This window comes from Macrotis lagotis, chromosome 7, assembly GCF_037893015.1.
Source record: "Macrotis lagotis isolate mMagLag1 chromosome 7, bilby.v1.9.chrom.fasta, whole genome shotgun sequence".
Lineage (NCBI taxonomy): Eukaryota > Metazoa > Chordata > Mammalia > Peramelemorphia > Peramelidae > Macrotis > Macrotis lagotis.
This window is the reverse complement of record NC_133664.1, coordinates 1606292-1625030: the sequence shown is the minus strand read 5'-3', so window position 1 is coordinate 1625030 and position 18739 is coordinate 1606292. Positions and strand designations below refer to the sequence as shown.

The following is an 18739-nucleotide window of genomic DNA, read 5'->3' as shown; positions in this document are numbered from 1 at the left end:
GGTGATCTCGACAATTTGGAGAAGTTGAAATTCCATCTGGCCAAATATCAAGTCTTGAAGCTTAACCTCCCAAGGGCAAGAAGAGACAGCCATTATTCTGATAAAGATCTGGAGGTCTGGGTGAAGAACTAGCCCCACGGGGAGGAAAGTCATTCAGCTGGAGGAGAACAGTCTGTGAGTTTGCTTGGGGCAAGGCCAAAAGTCACAGCTTTATCCAATGACGGGGCTGGTTATAATGTGTAGACCCTACTATTGTGTCATGTCCACGCCAGCCCAAGAGCTGGAAGAGCTAGCATTTCTACCATATTATGGTTTGCTAAGTGTTTGCAAAAGTGATCTCACCAGAGCCTCCAGACCTCCCAGGAGGGGGGTGCTGTTATGATCCCTATTTTTGCAAATGAGGAAATTGAGGCCAATAGTGGTTAAAGGACTTGTCCGGGGTCACAGCTAGTATTTAAGGCTAGATTTGAACTCAGGGCTTCCTGCCTCTCTGGGCCTCATGCTGTGCACTGCCATTTAGTCCAGTCCTCTCATGGCTGACCAAGAAGCTGAGGTCCAGAGGGTGACTTGGTCACTACTCCTGGGTAGTACAGGACAGTGGGGTCTGCCTCAAATTCCTGTGAGCCCCCTGCAGAAATCTCATCTGGAGAGTGGAGTCCACACCATCTGAGCCCAGAGCCAAAGGCACAGGCAGGAGACCCTGTGCCCATATTTGACAGAAGCTGCCTGGACAGTGCCCAGGGTGTCTCATCAGGATGTTCACTTCTGAAGCCACAAGCAGAGTTGCCCCAACCAGGCCTCTGGCCCAAACACTCTACTACTCCAGAGAGGATGGTGGAAAAGGGGTGGCTGGGGAAGGCATCCCTGGCTCCTGAGCTTGAAGCCAGGTTGTGTCCTACCTGTAAACCCTTGGACAAAGTCACTTACCATACAGAGGGGCTAAGCCTCACCAGTCCAGAGAGGACATTCCCTCTCCCCCACCAACACACCTGTGGGCACACACCTGGAAACAAGGGTACCAATCAGGGAAAACAAGTCAGGAGATGGCCATATGTTTTTATTTCTGTGCAATTCTTCATTTAAATTCATGAATTTTAAAAAGCCACCACACTCCAAAAGGCACTTCAGAAACATGAGTTTACAAAGAACATCGGCGCTCTCACTCCCAGGGTCTGGTGAGCAAGGCCTGCCATGCCAGGCCAGACCAGGCCAGGCTAGGAGGGGAGGGAGGAAAAGCAGCTTCCTGCCTCCCATTCCAGAATCTAAGCCCCAGCATGCTGGAGGCCGGTGGTGTCGGAGATGAGACCAAGGGGGCTCTAGGGATGGGGGGGGGGGTGGAGAAAGTCTGTGACCTGACCCCACTGGCTCAACAAATCAGTCTGAGCCAGGAAGCCCAAGCTTGCCGGCATCCTTGGACTTGAAAGCACGCAGGAGGACATGAGCTGGGAAAGCTGAGGACGGGAGAGGTTGACCAACAGCAAGGCCTCGGCAAGCGTCCGGGCTTCCAGGCACAGGCCGGGCATGGCTCAGACATTTTGGACACTACTGCGGGCCCTGCACACTGGCCGGGTGAGTGAGGCACCCTTGGGAAAATGAGGGAGAACAGCCATTTTCTGTGGGATCCCCAGGTCTCAATGGTGGAAAGAAAGTACCTGGTTCTAGGGGCCTGTGAGAAAACTCCCAGACCCCCCGAGCCCCCTCCATCTCCTGGGCACTGCCTGCCCTCCTCCTTCAGAGGGTGTCACCATCCCCATCCACTGCTGCTCCCCCTCAGCTGGGTCTTACATGCTTGTTTCCCTGGGGGTTGGAGATCTCGAGAAGCCTCCTCCAGCACCGAGGGCAGTGCACTGTTCCCAGTAGGGGCTTTAGGTAATTAGGGAATACCCCCAGAGGTGGGCAGGAGCCCAGGAGACAAGAGAAGGGGAAGGATTCAAAGCAACAAGTATCCCTTGCTCATTTAAAGTATCTCAGGTCAGTGCCCACGGCGCTAACTTGAAATGAAGCTGTCTGGAGGAAGCGAAGGGTTCGAGTGAGGTGACTTTCATTCTAGTGGAGCAACAAAAATACTGCCTCGGTTTGCCCACGGAGAGCTGGCCTCCCATGATGCTTTGCTCTCTACTAGTCAAGTCCTAGGTCACAGATACGGCCTCTGGAGAAACAGCTCGCCTGATGGGAAATAAGAGATTTCCACAGACGATAATCTCCAAGTTCTGGGGATGCGGTAGAGAGGCACCCAGAAAGCATGTGACTGTTCGTGGGTGAGGGCTGCTGGGCAGTCTCCTGCACATTTTATCACCCGTTCTGCCTCCCCTCCATAAAAATACCAAACACTGTGGGGGGTGGGGAAGCTAGACCCAGGTGCCTCCCAGGGCTGTCTCTGACCCAGTCAGAGTTGAGTGGCCCTCTTCCTCTTGGGCCCCTCGTCCTCCAATACCTGTCAGTGGAAGGATAGTTTCAGAAAACAGATTAGGACTTGGGGGGGGCCCTGGGGCCCCCTCCAGATGGTGGCCGGTCACTAGGCGAGCAGCCTAGCTGACTGACAATCACCTGATGTGATATTTTACTCAAGGTGCCCTCCTGGAAACACTGGGGAAAAGGACATTCAGAGAGGACCAATACAGGCACATGGGAGATGGTGGGCAGACTTGGGCAAAGTCAGGTTTGTGGGGCTCCCAGGCAGGCCAGTAGAAGCCGGGGTCTTCTGCTAGCTCCTGGGCCACACATTCATGGAGCAGATTCATGGAGCACAGACAAGCTCAGGGAGGGCCAGGACCAGGAAGCAGCAGCAGCAGCAGCAGCGCCTCTGTCCTCCAAGGGGCTCTTCTGTTTAAGGCAGGTTGGATTAGAAAAGAAGAAGCCCACTCCTCACCCCAGACCTGCTGCTTCCAGGAATGCACAGGGAGCCTGTGTGCTGACCTCCCTCCATGACAGACATACAGAAGAGGGAGGGGTCCAAGGCAAAAGCAAACACTTTTACTCAGGCTGACTCCCAGCTGCCAACAAATGGAGGCATTTAGTCTGAGGAATACAAATATTTCCCATTTCTACTTCCAGCCATCCATCTGTCTGTCTTGTCCCATCCATCCATCCATCCGTTTGTCCATTCATCTGTCCATCCATCCACCCATCCATCCATCTATTTACCCACCCACCTATCCAACCATGCAACCATCCATCCATCCATCCATCCATCCATCCATCCATCCATCCATCCATCCATCCGCCTAGCTGGCCATCTACCATCTGTCCATCCCTGTGTCAACAGTCCAGCACACTCCAAGCTGTCCCTGCTTCCTCCCGAAGGTGGCACATCCATTTAAGACAGATCCCTCGGCAGGCCCCCAGTGTTCAAAGTGTACTGCTCTGAGCAGCTGCTGCTGGGGTGCAGGACTGCCTTCTTGCCCCCTCCTGCTCAGGAGGGCTCCCCCTTCCCTGGTTTTCTAATTTCTCTTGGAGGGTCTTCTTTTGGGTTGGTCTCGCTCATCTGCTTGGCTGGAGCCTCGGGGAAGTTGGGCTGATATCTGTAGGAATAACCGTAGGGACGCAGGTGATGCACGAAGTATTCCAGCTGATACATGGTGGTCGAGTCAACATAGTGGAAGGAAATGGCGAGGTCTGAGCAGCAGCCTGGGCCCTGGAGTGGAAGGAAGAGGAGAAATGAGGAGGACTGGTCAGAAGAAAGGAACTGCTTCATGGGCCTGCAGGAGGAACATGTGAATGCCTCGGTGATGGAGCTGTGAACTCATCCGACGATTCTGGAGGGCAATTTGGAACCAGGCCCAAGGGGCTGCCAAACTGTGTGCACTTGCTCTGCTCCAGAAATGCCCTTTCTAGATCTGTAACCCAAAGAGATTTTTTAAAGAAGGGAAAAGACCTATCTGTACAAGGTTTTATGGCATCTTTTTTTTTTTTTGTGAGGGCAAAGAATCAGAAAGTGAAGGGCTGCCCGTCGACTAGGGGATGGCTGAACAAGCTGTGATGGTAATGGAATGCTACTGTGCTCTGCGAGATGATTGATGAGCTCTAAGAAAGGATGATCTCATAAAAATCCAGAAAGATTGACGTGAACTGATGCAAACGAAAAAGGCAGAACCTGGAGAAAAGTGAACACAGGAACAACATTGTTAGAGGTTGCATGATGAAGCACGTCATCTGCCTCCAGAGAAATAACATAGATTGTCTAAGGAGACTGACGCATGCCATTTGTCACTTTAAAAAAAAAACGCAGGCAAGATTTATTTGAGCCAATGGAGCTTAGTACAAAAACCAGTTTGTAAGACTGGTTGGAGGGGTTAGCAGATAGAGAACAGTAATCCCCTGCTTCCTCCCTACTCAAAACCAGGGAGCTGATCTCCTCCTACTACAGAAGGGCTGCTCCTTGTCTCTTCATCTCTACCACCAACTGGTTCAGCTAGCAGAACCCCATTTCCACAAGGAATAAGGTTCATGGAAAGACTTGCATGGGTACCCCAGCTACTTGGGGATGAGTTCTAATGAGGCTATATTTCTTACCCCCAGAGGACCTTGAAACAAGCCTTGGGTGAGTGGCAAGCAGTTTTGGCCAATTATTTTTTTTTTTAAAGCTGAGAGAATGATCAAGAGGCAGGTTTTAAAGAAAAATTGGCTTTCTGATAGAGAATCTCAGAAGTTGGGGGTGGCTAGGTGGCGCAGAGCACCAGCCCTGGAGTCAGTAGTACCTGAGTTCAAACCCAGTCTCAGACACTTCATAATTACCTATCTGTGTGGCCTTGGGCAAGCCACTTAACCCCACTGCCTTGCAAACAAAACAAAACAAAACAAAACAAAAAAGAATCTCAGAAGTTGGGTTAAGATCTCATCAACTTACATCTGAGCCATGTCTCAAGTTGGCCTCCATCTACTCTGGAGTTTCCCTAACTCACTACAGAAGAGGATCCCACAAGTGATGTGAGGGACACGCTGTGAGCCACATATTCAATATCCCACCCAGGGACTCTCAGGCCTGGTTGACCTTCTTTCAACTCTGGATCAGGGCACATCTGAAGAGATCCTGGAAGGACTGGGCTCCTGGACACTTGCTAGAAAGTCTTGGCTACTGGATCAGGTTGTAAGCAGTGACCCTGAAGCTGTTGGGTGATGTCCTGGAACACAATGAGGCTACGAGACTCTACCTGCTCAGGGTGGAGGCAGCAGTGCCAGAGACCTTAGAAGCTCCTGATAGCTCCAGGTTAGGCACATTTGGTGAAGTGGATCTGGGTCCTGCTTTTCATTTGGAGTCAAGCCAATGGCCTGAGAATCTGTAGGGGGGGGGCTGCTGGGGGAGCCTGGGGAGCAGGAAGCCCAGGCCAAAAAAATCACCCCATTGCTCCTTTTGCTGTTGCACAGAGGCCAGGTCAAACCCTTCTAGGGAGGTGGCCAGTTCTTTATCTGTCATGGGCAGACGGCTAACCCATGCTTCAGATTTTCCTAATACGGTACCCATGCGCCGGAGGACCATTTGTCCTACTTTGGAGGCCAGAACTAGTGTTGACGCTTCTGTTACCCTTGGATGGACCAGTGACATACTGACCATCTGGCTGACTATACTCTGCGGCACTGTATCCCCAAGGCTGGGGCCCCACAGCAGGGACGCCGGCTCCTGTCTTGATTCCACTGGATTTCCTCAGGATAGAAGACCCAGAAGCCAAAGAGGAGCCACCCTGGCACCCCACCCGGGAAACCTCCAGTCAATATTGATCACAGTTACCAATCACTCCGAGGAGAAGCAGAGAGCTTGAAGTGGGATTCTGCTTCACTTTCTTTTTTTCACTCTTTTTCTTTCATTGGGATTCTTTTTCTACACAGTGACTAACATGGAAATGTTTTACATAATTTCACTTGTATAAGCTATATCTGATTGCATACTGTCTCAGAGAAGGGGAAGGGATGGAGAGAATTTGGAACTCGAAATTTAAAAAAAAATCACGTTAAAAAATTGTTTTAACAGGTAATTTGGGGAAAATATATATATTAAAATACTTTTAATACAAAAAAGTCCATTTCAATCAAACAAAAAAAAAAGTGGGGAGACTGGGAGGGCCCAAGAATGGCAACTGCCCTGAGATTTGTGCCCTAACAACAGACCTCAAAAGAGCAAGGATCCTGCAAATGGTAAGTGAATGAGAACTGACAAGCTTCTTCGTTGTGTTCTCTGCTATCAATTCTGCTACCCTGCATCAACCTTTGAGCCTCACCACAACCGTGGGAGGATGGGGCCATTATTAAGCCCAGGTTCTGAGGCAGACAGAGGTCCAGGAACTTGCCTAAGGTCCCAGGAGGAAGGGTCAGAAGCTGGATTCAACCTCAGGTCTTCTGGATCGCAGGCCCAGTACTCTGTTCACTCTACTCAAGCTGCTTCTGGGTCCCAGGCAATATACCAAGCCCCACAGCCTTAAATGTGGTGTGACTGGGTACTTTCCAAGGTCATAGGAATTCCCAAGTTGCCACATTTTCTTCTTGGGGCTCGGTGTGCAGTCTGAGGGCCTGCCATGGAATCCTGGCTCTATTCCAGAGCGCTTACCTGACCTCAGCAGGTCCTTTTCCTTCACTGGGCCTCAGTTTGCTCCTGTGTAAATGAGGAATGCCTAAAATCTCTCCTGGTCTTTGTACAAAATGTTTTATATGATTGCCCACTGATTGTTTACTGTCCCAGGGAGGGAAGGACAGAATTTGGAACTCAAAAGTTAAAAGAAAAAAATTTTTTTTAAAGTTTTCTTAACACGTAATTGGTGGGGGAAATAAAATAAAATTTAAAAATCATGGAGAACTACTTCTCCCCCCCATCAAAAAAAATTCATTTCTCCTGCCCTGGTGGGGGTCCTGTCTGCCCAAGGCTAAAGTGAGTATCTGCTCCTCTCTCCTCTCCTTGCCTCAGTCTTCCAGCTTTGGAGCTGATGCCATCCCCAAATCCTTCCCGTAGGCCTGCTTGCCTGGGCCTATCCAGGGAGGCCTGGACCCTCCACCCAGTGTCTCTCCCAGCTTTTCATCCATCCCCTTTCTAGAGTCCAACTTTCTCCTCAAAATCCTGGGGGCTGGGATTTCCTTTTGGAGATTCTCCAGTCTGTTTCACTGACCTCCAAGTTCTATACCATGGGCTTTAGAGTGGAAAGAAGTTTCCCCTGGATCACCAGCTTGTTCCCAAACTCTAGTCATCTCCAGCCTCCATGCCCTTGCATAACCCTGATCTTCCTCCCAGGCTCCTTGAGAACATTGTCCCCTCCAAGACTCCCCAAGGGTTTCTGGTTTCATGTGCCTGGATCCAGTTGGAGGCTTTGGAAGGGGCAGGAGCAGTTTTCTGAGGGGAATGGGATTAGCACGTCAAGGTCTTTGGCTTTGTTTGACAGAGAAAGAACCTGGGTCCATATGGGGCAGCAGCACTTGTCCAATATCAGACTCAAAGATGGATCCTAGTGCTTCCTGCAGGCCCTGCCTACACGCCTCCTCAAGAAGACAACTCTAGGGCTTTCCACCTCCAGAATGAGGGGATTCCTCTAGGGATGGATTTTCCCGAACCCCAGAAAGACCCCATGATGGTCTAGGATCCTGACCTGAGTTCCCCTGGGAGGCCCTGGAGTAGCTGGCACTGGCACAGACCCCCTACATGTGGCACATTCTGTTGGGCCTGGAGCAAACCTGGTCCCCACAGGGTCTGTGGGAGCCCAGAGACTCAGAGAGAGCTGCCTCTGGGGCAGATTCCAGGGAAGCCAAACCAAACACTAACTGACATTTACAGAGGGCATCAGATAAACAGTCTTGGGCGGGCACAGCCTGGTTCTCCAAGGAGCATCAACAGCCAAAGGCAGCCTTGCCTCAAACCTAGGACTTCCAGGTTGATCCAGAGACCCTCAGGGCTGTGCAATGAGAACCACCTGAGAGACTGAGGCCAAGCCCCTCATTTTACTAAGGGGGAAACTGAAGCTCAGGGAAGATATGGCCAGAATAAGGTGGCATGGGAAGGAGGCAGCAGAGACAGAAGTAGAACCTTGGGCATTTGCCTCTGATGCCACTGTCATTGCCTTTAGGGAGAACTGAGAGTGTTTGCCTCTGCCCAGGCCAGAGGTCTTCTTCTTCCTCCATCTAACTCCCCCATTCGGGAGGGTGTGCCCACCTTGGGGTGGTCACTTCCCTCCAGGCCTGGTCTAATGAAGGAGCAGAATTTCTTCAGGCTCCTTCACGGCCTCTGTCCCCAGGCCTCCCCCATGCACCCTGATGCTCAGGTATCATCCATCCCTGACTGGCACACCCTCCCTCCCCAAGCTCCCTGGAATTGGAGACAGTTGCCTCATTTGTCCATCTGTCTGTTCCAAGGACCAGGATGGCCTCTTGAGTTGGCAGTGCTGCCATTCCCACTCTTTTTTTTTTAGTTTTTTTTGTTGCTGTTGTTGTAGGGCAATGGGGTTAAGTGGCTTGCCCAAGGCGACACAGCTAGGTAATTATAAGTGTCTGAGGTCGGATTTGAACTCAGGTACTCCTGACTGCAAGGCCAGTGCTCTACCCACTGAGCCACCTAGCTGCCGTGCCATCCTCCTTTGATGCCCATTGAGGTCAGAGAGTAACCTGCCCCCTCCCCAAGCACCCACAGAGAAGAGAATGTTTCTGAGACACTGGGCAGGACGACCCTCTTGGAGGCCAGGGTGGCAGCCCCTGCCCCTACAGCAGGGAAACCCAGAAAAGACACCACAAGACAGTCCATTTCTAGGCAAGGAGACTCATGTTTATCATAAACAATGCAAACTGATAGAGAGGAATGGAAAGAATTATGGCTTTGGAGCCACAGACTCTGAGTTCAAATCCTGTTTCTAATAAGTGACTCCTTGGGTGCTCTTGCCATGAGATAGGGTTCACCAAAAACAAGACCCAGGACCCACCACCACCCCTTCACACTAGGGTGACAGGCCCAAGTGAGGGCCCAAGGACCTGCTGTGGAGTCTGGATGCACTAGTGCCCACAATTAGCTCCCCACCCCCATGCTCCAGGTCCTTACCTCAATAGGCCTATGTGATGGCTCAAGGATCAACATGGAGTCTGGAGGTGCCAGTCACCATGTTCAGCTACCCAGCCCCCCCCTGCCCCCGTGATCTCAGGCCTTACCTCAACAGGTGGGTAGTAGTTGTAGTTCCAGTACCAGAAGGTCTTGGGTAGGTAGCCCTTGATGAGGTGGTGCTCTGGGACAAAGGGGTGGAAGGTCTCCTTGCCGCTGGGGTCCCGCGAGTCTCCGGCCTCCACACCAATGGTCTCCATGCACTTGCCCAGCTCAAGGTCCTCTACAGAGGAGCTGTGGGCACACTTGTTGGTCTTGAAGGCCTCTGTGAATCTGCGGAGCGCCTCCTTGCTGAGCACGTAGCCAGCACCCCCGCTCATGTAGCCCTGTTTCACGTAGGGTTTGAAGCGCCGCCCAAAGTAGATGGGTTTGGAGGGGTCATGGCGAGACAGCAGCCAGCGCAGGTTGTCCAGGACCACGTAGGTGTCATCATCGGCCTTCATGAACCAGTCGGCATCATTCGGGTAGTGCTCGTACACATACTGGAAGGCCCGGATGGTCTTCCAGTAGAGCTGGTCACGGCCTTCCCTGGTGTCCAGTCCCACAGTGGGAAAGTCCTTGTTCTCCTCTGAGCTCATGAACAGGATCTTGTTGCAGCGCTGGCCCCACGTGGCCTTAACATGCTTTGCCTTCTTCTCGAGGTTCTGTGGCCCTGTCATGACCCAGCAGAGCACCCTGACCTTGTGATACAGTTCCTCGGCCACATGCTTGTCCTCATCTGGGAAGTAAAGATGGCGGGGTCATGGCAGGGAGCCATGGTCTGTGGCCCCACCCAAAGCACCTGACCATGGACCGTAGTGGGTCCAGCTCCAGGTCTCACACACAGCCTACACCCTGCAGCACAGACGTGCCCATTATCACATGAGTTGCCTTGGGGACCCCCCGGGGCCTTGGGAAGGGAATGAAGCTGGGCTCAAAGGTAAGTGCAAGGCTGCCCTTGGCAAGGTCCCAGATTCCATTTGGAACTGCTGCCACCACCCTCCCCAGGGCCTATCCCTGGCTAGCTCTCCCTGTCCACTGGTGGCCAGTGTGTCTGCCAGAGCAAGACCAACTGATCAACAGTAGGACTGACTAGAGTGTCTAGACACACGGAGCCCACTAAGCTGGGCTCTGCAGCTTTATTTCATAAACACAAGTGGCAGATTCAGCTCTCTGACTGCACCTCCCCCCATGCTGGCCAGGAACCCTTGACCTTGGGAGGACTCAGCAGGCCCATCTCAGGAGGCCAGTCAGTGCTTATTGAGCCTGAGGAATCTGGCTGGCACTTGGGCCCAGACCACGATTTGAGGTGAGCCCAGACCTCCTGCAGACCTTCCCCAGGATGTGATAGCTTCCCAGAGGGTGGGTGAGAGGAAACATGCCTCGGAAACCCTGCCGTCTTCCCCCCTCACCTTGGTGTTGGCTGGTATCTGCATTGAAATCCATCTGGCCTTCAAGGTGTCCGTGGCCAGCATCCTCCGACTGCCTGGCGTGTGGGTCGTTATGGAGAATGTGAGGTTGGATTTCAGCCGGTTTCTCTAGGAGGATGTTCAGGAGCTGATAGCAAAGGAAGAAGCCCACTACAGAGCCACACAGGAAAGTGAGCAGGTTGGGCAGCGACTTCAAGGCCATGTCCTAGGGGCGCCCCACTGCAGGGACAGGGGGCTCATCACCTGCAGAGGAGACAAAGAGAATCAATCAAACAGCCAATAACAACATCCTCACCCCACCTACCACCACACGGGGCCCTTGGGGCTGAGGAGGAGGGTACGCAAGCTGCTCCCCTCCTTAGTCTCTCTGGGGAGTCAGCACAACAGCCACGGGGCTCTGCACATGCACCTGGGAAGGAAGGTACTCCGGTCAGACAAGAACTCCAGGTCATCTGAGCTCACCAGCCATTCACAGAGGGCAGCAACACTGGCATGGGAGGCCCCAGAAGTGGACATTACTAAGCCACTAATTGGGGAGGGGGAGTGTCCAGTAAAAACCAGTCAGAAGCAAAGAGCCAATGCGCATTTATGAAGCACCTACCATGTTGAGGAAGGGCAATAGGCACTGAGTTACAAAGACAAAAGGGATCCTCCCAACCTTCAAACAGAGTGTGGCATGGCAGCGTGTGTGTGTGTGTGTGTGTGTGTGTGTGTGTGTGTGTGTGTCTGAGGACAAGGTAGAAAGGCTGTAGCCTCACACTCACAAAGTAGGAATAAAGAACACAGAGCAACAAACTGGACCTTCAAGACATGGCAAGAAAGGCCCAAGCCCAAGTTGGGCTTCTTCATGGGTACAGCCACTTCCAAAAGAATGGAACAGATAAAAAGATTAGTGGAATACCAGAGAGCTGAAGAGTTCTGACCCCAGAGAGGACAAACATGATGGCAAACATCTGATGGGCAGGGAAAAGGACAAACAACTCATCCCTAATGGTGCTTTTGTTTTTCTCCAAAGATGCCAGCAAGGCTGGCACATGGCTGGTCACAGCAGGGGTGGAAGGCCTAGACCCAGGCCACAAGGGGCCTCCTCTGGCAGGGAGGGGAGGAGTCACCTCCCAAAGGCCTAAGGAAGAGCCTCAAGGGAAGTAAACAGAGCCTAGACCAGTCAGCTGGGTGGGGACTCCTGGCCAACTGAGCACATTGCGGATGAACAAATGGTGAGTGTTCAGAGGGGAGGGCAGTGAGAGGGCTGGGACAGACCAGCATCCCCACCTCAGCTGATGATGCCTCTAAGCCCAGGGCAACAGATGAAGGAATGCTGGGGATGGGAACCACTTGGCTTTAGGGATTTAGCTGAGGAACCCTGGCTCCTCTTGTGTCCCTGAAGGAACCAGTGGGCCTGAGTCACAGGAAAAGGAACAGGGATGGGTTTGTGTGGCCCCCACTGACCCCTCCCGCAACTCAGAGGGGCTTCCAAAAGCCCAGGGACAGGGCTGGGGTTTTTGTTTGTTTTCAGAAAATGCTGAGATCATTTGGTAGCTATTTACTAGCTTAGGGAAAACGTGTCATTCTTGTCTCTTCCCCAAAACAAGCCAAAAGAACCTGGAGGGAAAAGAGTTCTCAGAAAGTGTTTTCTGAATTTCTCTGAGGCTCCCATGGGAAAAGCTGTGCCACCACACAACCTCTCCCCACTCCAACAAAACTGATCAGCAGTCACCTGGACCCTGGGCAGGATTCAAGAGGAAAAGGGACAAATCAAACACAGGTGGAAGCAAGTGGTTCATGCCACGCTGGCTGGCCCCAGCTCCACTCATAGGAAAAATGTCTGAGAATTCACAGTGAGGATCATTTCCTCCTGGAGGTAAGGGAGCAGCAGAGCCAGTGTTGAACTTAAGAATCAGGACAACGGACTCCAATCCCTTAGTACAGGCAACTAACTTCCTCAGTTTCCCCATCGGTACATTTCCCATGATGGGTGCCTGAGCCGCCTGCCTCCCAAAGGAACACAAGGAAGCTTTCATTGCTCTTCAGTGCAAATGTCCTGGTATTCCTTCTTTCTTTCTCTGCATTTGTTAAATGTGTTATACATATGTGAAAATGCTCTATCACTTAGGTATTTTTGTTACTATTACTATTTTTATATTTTCTCCAATTATATGTTAAAATGATTTAAACTTTTTTTTAAATTTAGAGCTCCAAATTCTTTTGTTCTCCCCTCCTTCGCCCCTCCCTGGGACAGTAAGTGATCTGATACAGGTTATACATAACAATAATAAGAATGTTTGGCCCATTTTTGAAGAAGACCACGACAACAGGGAGGTGATGCCATGACAAGCACACGAATTGGATTGGAGAGGGGGCTGGAAAGTGGCCAGTGAGGCACTGGCCTCACTTTCTCTAGTCATGTAGATCTAGTGGCCAGAATCGGGACCACTGGAGAAGGCCCTAGATGTGAGGCAATCGGGGTTAAGTGACTCACCCAAGGTCATACAGCTGGTTGGAGGTCACATTTGAACTCGGGTCCTGACTTCAGGACTGGCGCTCTACCCATTGCCCATCTAGCCATCATACAATCATGGAAAAGGGCTCCATATCTTGTACATATTACGTACAAGACTAGGAAGGAAGGCAAGAGAGAGCCAGCCGGCTTGGCTCTGCATTGGGTTCCACCAAGTTCTCTGGAGGTGGGTGGCATCTCCGGTCTTTGAGAGCTGGCCTCCTGGCGGATACAATGCTATCTCTTCCTGGAAGATACAATGCTGCTGCTTCCCTGTCCTGCCCCTTTCATTCCCATCAGTTCCTTCTCTGCAGCTGCCTTCCGAGGCCCAGTAAGAGTGTAGGCTCGGCCCCCACGGCCCCCACGCCTGTAGGCCACCGAGCCCGCAGCGGGTACTCTCAGACCTGCAGTCTCTTCCCTGGCTGGAAGCCCTAGTGGCTCAGCTGGTTGGCATCTTCAGAGTAAGTCCAGAATTGCTGCAGGAGTCCAGAGGCAGACTTGCCTGGGAGCCCCTGCCCCATCCATGTCCAGAAGGAGGGGACTGGTACAATGGTAGATAAACTGAGGAAAGAGAATTCCATCTAAGATGATCCCAGGCTGGTCTGGCAGACCAAAAGAGGAAGTTCCCTAGGGATGGTTCCCCAAAGCAGCAGCTGAATGGGTCCCAATCTCCATGAGTAAGGCTGGTGGTGGTGGGTCAGCCCAGTTCCCAGCTTTCAGTCCTAAGATTCTGGGCCAGTGAAGCCCCCCCACCCTCATGGGCTGAGGATGCTCCCTGCCTGCTTCCCTATTCACACTAGGTTTGCAGAGGCCCGGGCGGTTCTCCTAGGGCATCCTATCATCCTATGGGGAGGGGGCTAGACAAAACCCAAGATAGACACTGGCCCAAACAGCTGGAGGAAGGTGCATAGACACACACACACACACACACACACACACACACACACACACACACACCACACACACACACACACACCACACACACATACGGCCCTGATCAGTCACTCGGAGCACACACCATTGGACTGGATGTGATTCGCCTTCTAAAATCCACCTTTTGGGTCTCCAGAGGTTCTAGGACAAGGTGACCTCTTGGTCAGATCTCCAATGAAGCCTCGGACCCTGTCATGTTTGGGTCCTGGCCTTGTGACCAATCTCGCCTCCGGGAGGGGCAGTCAATAGTACAAGACACAGAGCTGGGTCAGAGGCAGGAAGAGAGTTCAAATGCAGCTCCAGAAACCTCCAAGTTGGTCTTAGGCCCCAAGCTACTCAAGTAATTCATCTCTGCCTCAGTTTCCTCCACGGTAAAATGGGGGCATGACTGCACCTATCTCCCAGGGTGTCTGGAGGCTGCTGGACGCACAGCAGGAGCTGGATAAATCCTGCTGCTCTTGGCCACCCCCACCCCCGGGCAGTCACAATCCAGACTGCACCAGGACCAGACAGGTAGTTCTTCACTCAGGAGCGGCCCCTCACCCCACCCCAGTCCCTTGGCTCCAGGCCCATCCTGACCCGGGCTTCCAGTGGGCCCTGGGGCGATCCCAAATTCTAGAGCATTTCTCCCTGTCATTCACGCTGGCCCTGGGCAAAGCTAGTGGAACCAGGAGGCAGGGGCTGCCTTCCCTTCAATCTGGCCTAAGCCACATACCCGGGGCACTGCCTGCTGAAACACCCCCTTCTAACAGATACCAATGGGGCAAAACATCACAGCTTCACATCCAAGTATTTTATGTTTTTGCCCAGGAAACCCCCAGTCCAGAGGGAGCTCCTGCCCGCCCTGCACTGAAGAGGCAGCACCCGCTGGGATGGAGGACAAGCCCCCCTCTGCCCAAGGCAAGGCAGGGCACCCATGCCAGGAGAACCCTCAGGGGATCTCATCAGGCACAGTCGATCCAGATCCAAGAGCTGTGCAAGTCTGGGCTGTGCTGGGGGTACCCATGGTGGTCTGTCCCTGGCCTAGGATTCCCATTAAAGCCCCCAAGTCCTGTGACTCAGTGATTCCCAGAAGAGGAAGGGAAACTGAGGAAGCAAGATCCCTACAAAGGCCTATCCCTGCCCCTTCAGCTCCTTATCTGAGAAATGGGTGGAGAATGGGGTAGGATTCCAGGATGTTGGAGGCGGATTCCAGGTCACCACCCAGGCCAGCCAACCGGAAAAGGAGCAGCGGGGGACCATGCGCCTCGCTCCTGCCCCAATGGGCCTAGGAAAGATGCTGGAAACGGCCTGGGGGCCAAGAGCACCCCCACACCCGGTGCCCCTTCGCAGAGCAGAGGCAGGACGACTCGGCTTCCGGTCTCTGCAGAAGACTCAAGCCGTGGAACTGCGGCCACCAAAGGGGCTCCCCAAAGCAGACCGAGGCAGCAGGTCTCTGAGACCTGCTGGGGTCCCCTCACTAGTGTGGGAGTACATCAGGAAGCGCCTCCCCCCACCTCCCCCAGGGCTGCCTCTGAGCCAGAGGAGGGGAAGGCTGGAGCCGCAGGGGACCTCTAGGTCCTGGGTGTGAATCCTGGTTCTGCCAGTTCAAGTGGAGTCCGGCCCAGAGCAGGGCAAAGGTCCCAAGGCCTCACCCAACGAGAGTCATTAAAGCAGAGCCCTTGGCCTTTCCACGGGGTCTCAAGTCCTCCCAGACAGCTCGGGCACGGGTGCCTCCAGCATCGGCCCCAAGGCCTGCACTTGTCCAGTGGCTCGCCGGGCGGCCCAGCTGGGGGCAAGGCTGCATTAGAATCCAGACCTTCCGAGCCTCTCCCCAGGGAGAGGAGCCGTGAAGGCCCAGTGCGGGCGGCACCGGGAGGGCGGCACCGGGAGGGTGGCACCGGGAGGGGCGGCACCGGGAGGGGGGCACCGGGGGGGGGCACCGGGAGGGCGGCACCGGGAGGGGGGCACCGGGAGGGGAAGCACCGGGAGGGGGGCACCGGGAGGGGAAGCACCGGGAGGGGGGGCACCGGGGGGCACCGGGAGGGCGGCACCGGGAGGGGGGCACCGGGAGAGGGGCACCGGGAGGGGAGACACCGGGGGGGCACCGGGAGGGGAAGCACCGGGAGGAGGGGCACCGGGGGGGCGGCACCGGGAGGGCGGCACCGGGAGGGGGCACCGGGAGGGGGGCACCGGGAGGGGGGCACCGGGAGGGGGGCACCGGGAGGGGGGCACCGGGAGGGGGGCACCGGGAGGGCGGCATCGGGAGGGGGCCACCGGGAGGGGGGCACCGGGAGGGGGCACCGGGAGGGCGGCACCGGGAGGGGGCACCGGGGGGCACCGGGAGGGCGGCACCGGGAGGGGGCACCGGGAGGGGGCACCGGGAGGGCAGCACCGGGAGGGGGCACCGGGAGGGGGGCACCGGGAGGGGGCACCGGGAGGGGGGCACCGGGAGGGGGCACCGGGAGGGGGCACCGGGAGGGGGCACCGGGGGGGCGGCACCGGGAGGGCGGCACCGGGAGGGGGGCACCGGGAGGGGGGCACCGGGAGGGGGCACCGGGAGGGGGGCACCGGGAGGGGGCACCGGGAGGGCGGCATCGGGAGGGGGCACCGGGAGGGGGCACCGGGAGGGCGGCACCGGGAGGGGGCACCGGGAGGGGGCACCGGGAGGGCGGCACCGGGAGGGGGCACCGGGAGGGGGCACCGGGAGGGGGCACCGGGAGGGGGGCACCGGGAGGGGGCACCGGGAGGGGGGCACCGGGAGGGGGCACCGGGAGGGGCCACCGGGGGGGCGGCACCGGGAGGGCGGCACCGGGAGGGGGGCACCGGGAGGGGGGCACCGGGAGGGGGGCACCGGGAGGGGGCACCGGGAGGGGGGCACCGGGAGGGGGGCACCGGGAGGGGGCACCGGGAGGGCGGCATCGGGAGGGGGGCACCGGGAGGGGGGCACCGGGAGGGGGCACCGGGAGGGCGGCATCGGGAGGGGGCACCGGGAGGGGGGCACCGGGAGGGGGCACCGGGAGGGGCCACCGGGGGGGCGGCACCGGGAGGGCGGCACCGGGAGGGGGGCACCGGGAGGGGGCACCGGGAGGGGGGCACCGGGAGGGGCACCGGGGGGGCACCGGGAGGGCGGCACCGGAAGGGGCGCCCCGGCTCAGCTGCCCCGAGGATGCTGGGGTGGTGCCAGCACGCCCGCGGCCCCAAGGCCGCCCTGCAGCCCTGCCCCGGGCACCCCGCTCCGCCCTCCCCTAATTACACCCCCAGGGAGCAGGAGGTCCCGCGCCTCCAGAATTTAGGCCCCCGGCGGTCACCTAGCGGCGGCCCTTCCTCCCGCGGGGAGGGGGCTCCTGGGGGGCCCTTCTCTCAGCGGGTGGGGGGCGCCCCCGCGGCTCGGACCCGGGCCCCCCGGACCTACCTGGCTGCGGCGGCCGCGGGGGCGCCCCCCTGGGGCGGCTTGTCTCCGGCCGGCCGCCGGGCAGGCCGCTAGCCCGGGCCGGACCTGGCGGACGTCGCGAGCCGGCCGGGCCAGACGGACCGAGGCTGGGGGGCGGCGCGGCCCGGCCCCCCCCGCCCCGCCCCCCGCCCAGGGCGCAGCCGCCGCGGCCCGGGGGCGGGGCGGCCGTGACGCGGGGCGCGCGGATTGGGCGGCGCGCGGGGGGCGGGGCGGCGTCACGTGCCGGGGAGCGGCTGCGGCGGGAGCGGGAGGCCGCGGGGGGGGGGGGGGGGTGCTCACTGCGGCTGCGCGGCGCCCGGGACCCCCCCCCACCCCCCCCCCCGACGCCCCCTGGCAGGGCGCTGCCTCCCCGGGGTGAAAGCGCGGCCCGGGCCCCGCTGTGCGGCTCCCCCGAGCCCCCGTGAAGGTCGGCCCTCCCCCAGCTTTACAGAAGGGGAAACCGAGGCAGTGGCCCCGGGGGCCCTCCCCCCCAGCCCGGGGCCCTCCCCCCCAGCCCGGGGGCCCTCCCCCCCCCCGGGGCCCTCCCCCCCCCAGCCCGGGGGCCCTCCCCTCCCCCAGCCCGGGTCCCCCGCGAGCCCTGGGCCTGCTGCTGGGCAGCATCGGCGAAGCCGGCCCGCGTGGGGTCCGGGCAGCGGCCCAGCGCCCCTGGGCCCCCACTGCAGGCGACGTGGCGGCGGGAGCAGAAAGCCGGCCTGGGCCCGAGCGGCCTGGGTCCGAGCGGCCTGGGCCCGAGCCCCGAGCCGTCCTGGGTCCGAGCGGCCTGGGTCCGAGCCGGCCTGGGTCCGAGCTGTTCTGGGTCCGAGCGGCCTGGGTCCGAGCGGCCTGGGTCCGAGCCGGCCTGGGCCCGAGCCGGCCTGGGTCCGAGCGGCCTGGGTCCGAGCCGGCCTGGGCCCGAGCCGGCCTGGGTCCGAGCGGCCTGGGTCCGAGCGGCCTGGGTCCGAGCCGGCCTGGGCCCGAGCCGGCCTGGGTCCGAGCGGCCTGGGTCCGAGCCGGCCTGGGCCCGAGCCGGCCTGGGTCCGAGCGGCCTGGGTCCGAGCGGCCTGGGTCCGAGCGGCCTGGGTCCGAGCCGGCCTGGGCCCGAGCCGGCCTGGGTCCGAGCGGCCTGGGTCCGAGCCGGCCTGGGCCCGAGCCGGCCTGGGTCCGAGCCGTTCTGGGTCCGAGCGGCCTGGGTCCGAGCCGGCCTGGGTCCGAGCCGGCCTGGGCCCGAGCCCCGAGCCGGCCTGGGTCCGAGCCGTTCTGGGTCCGAGCGGCCTGGGTCCGAGCCGGCCTGGGTCCGAGCCGTTCTGGGTCCGAGCGGCCTGGGTCCGAGCGGCCTGGGCCCGAGCGGCCTGGGCCCGAGCCCCGAGCCGGCCTGGGTCCGAGCCGTTCTGGGTCCGAGCGGCCTGGGTCCGAGCCGGCCTGGGTCCGAG

The 18739-nt window shown here is 57.8% G+C and overlaps 1 protein-coding gene across 2 annotated transcripts; it reads right to left on the bottom strand.

Annotated features, from left to right (window-relative positions):
• Positions 1-1021: 1021 nt before the first annotated feature.
• On the bottom strand, positions 1022-17415 carry C1GALT1 (core 1 synthase, glycoprotein-N-acetylgalactosamine 3-beta-galactosyltransferase 1). Of its 2 annotated transcripts, none has more exons than XM_074195364.1 (4): positions 17292-17415; positions 10450-10710; positions 9109-9776; positions 1022-3634 (listed from the first exon to the last, which is right to left on the bottom strand). In XM_074195364.1, exons 2-4 carry the CDS (start codon positions 10667-10669, stop codon positions 3413-3415), a joined length of 1110 nt encoding a protein of 369 aa, XP_074051465.1. In that variant the 5' UTR covers positions 10670-10710; positions 17292-17415; the 3' UTR covers positions 1022-3412. The 2 variants fall into 2 exon arrangements, with proteins under 2 accessions (XP_074051465.1, XP_074051466.1); XM_074195365.1 differs by lacking the exon at positions 17292-17415 and adding an exon at positions 12947-14365.
• Positions 17416-18739: the final 1324 nt, after the last annotated feature.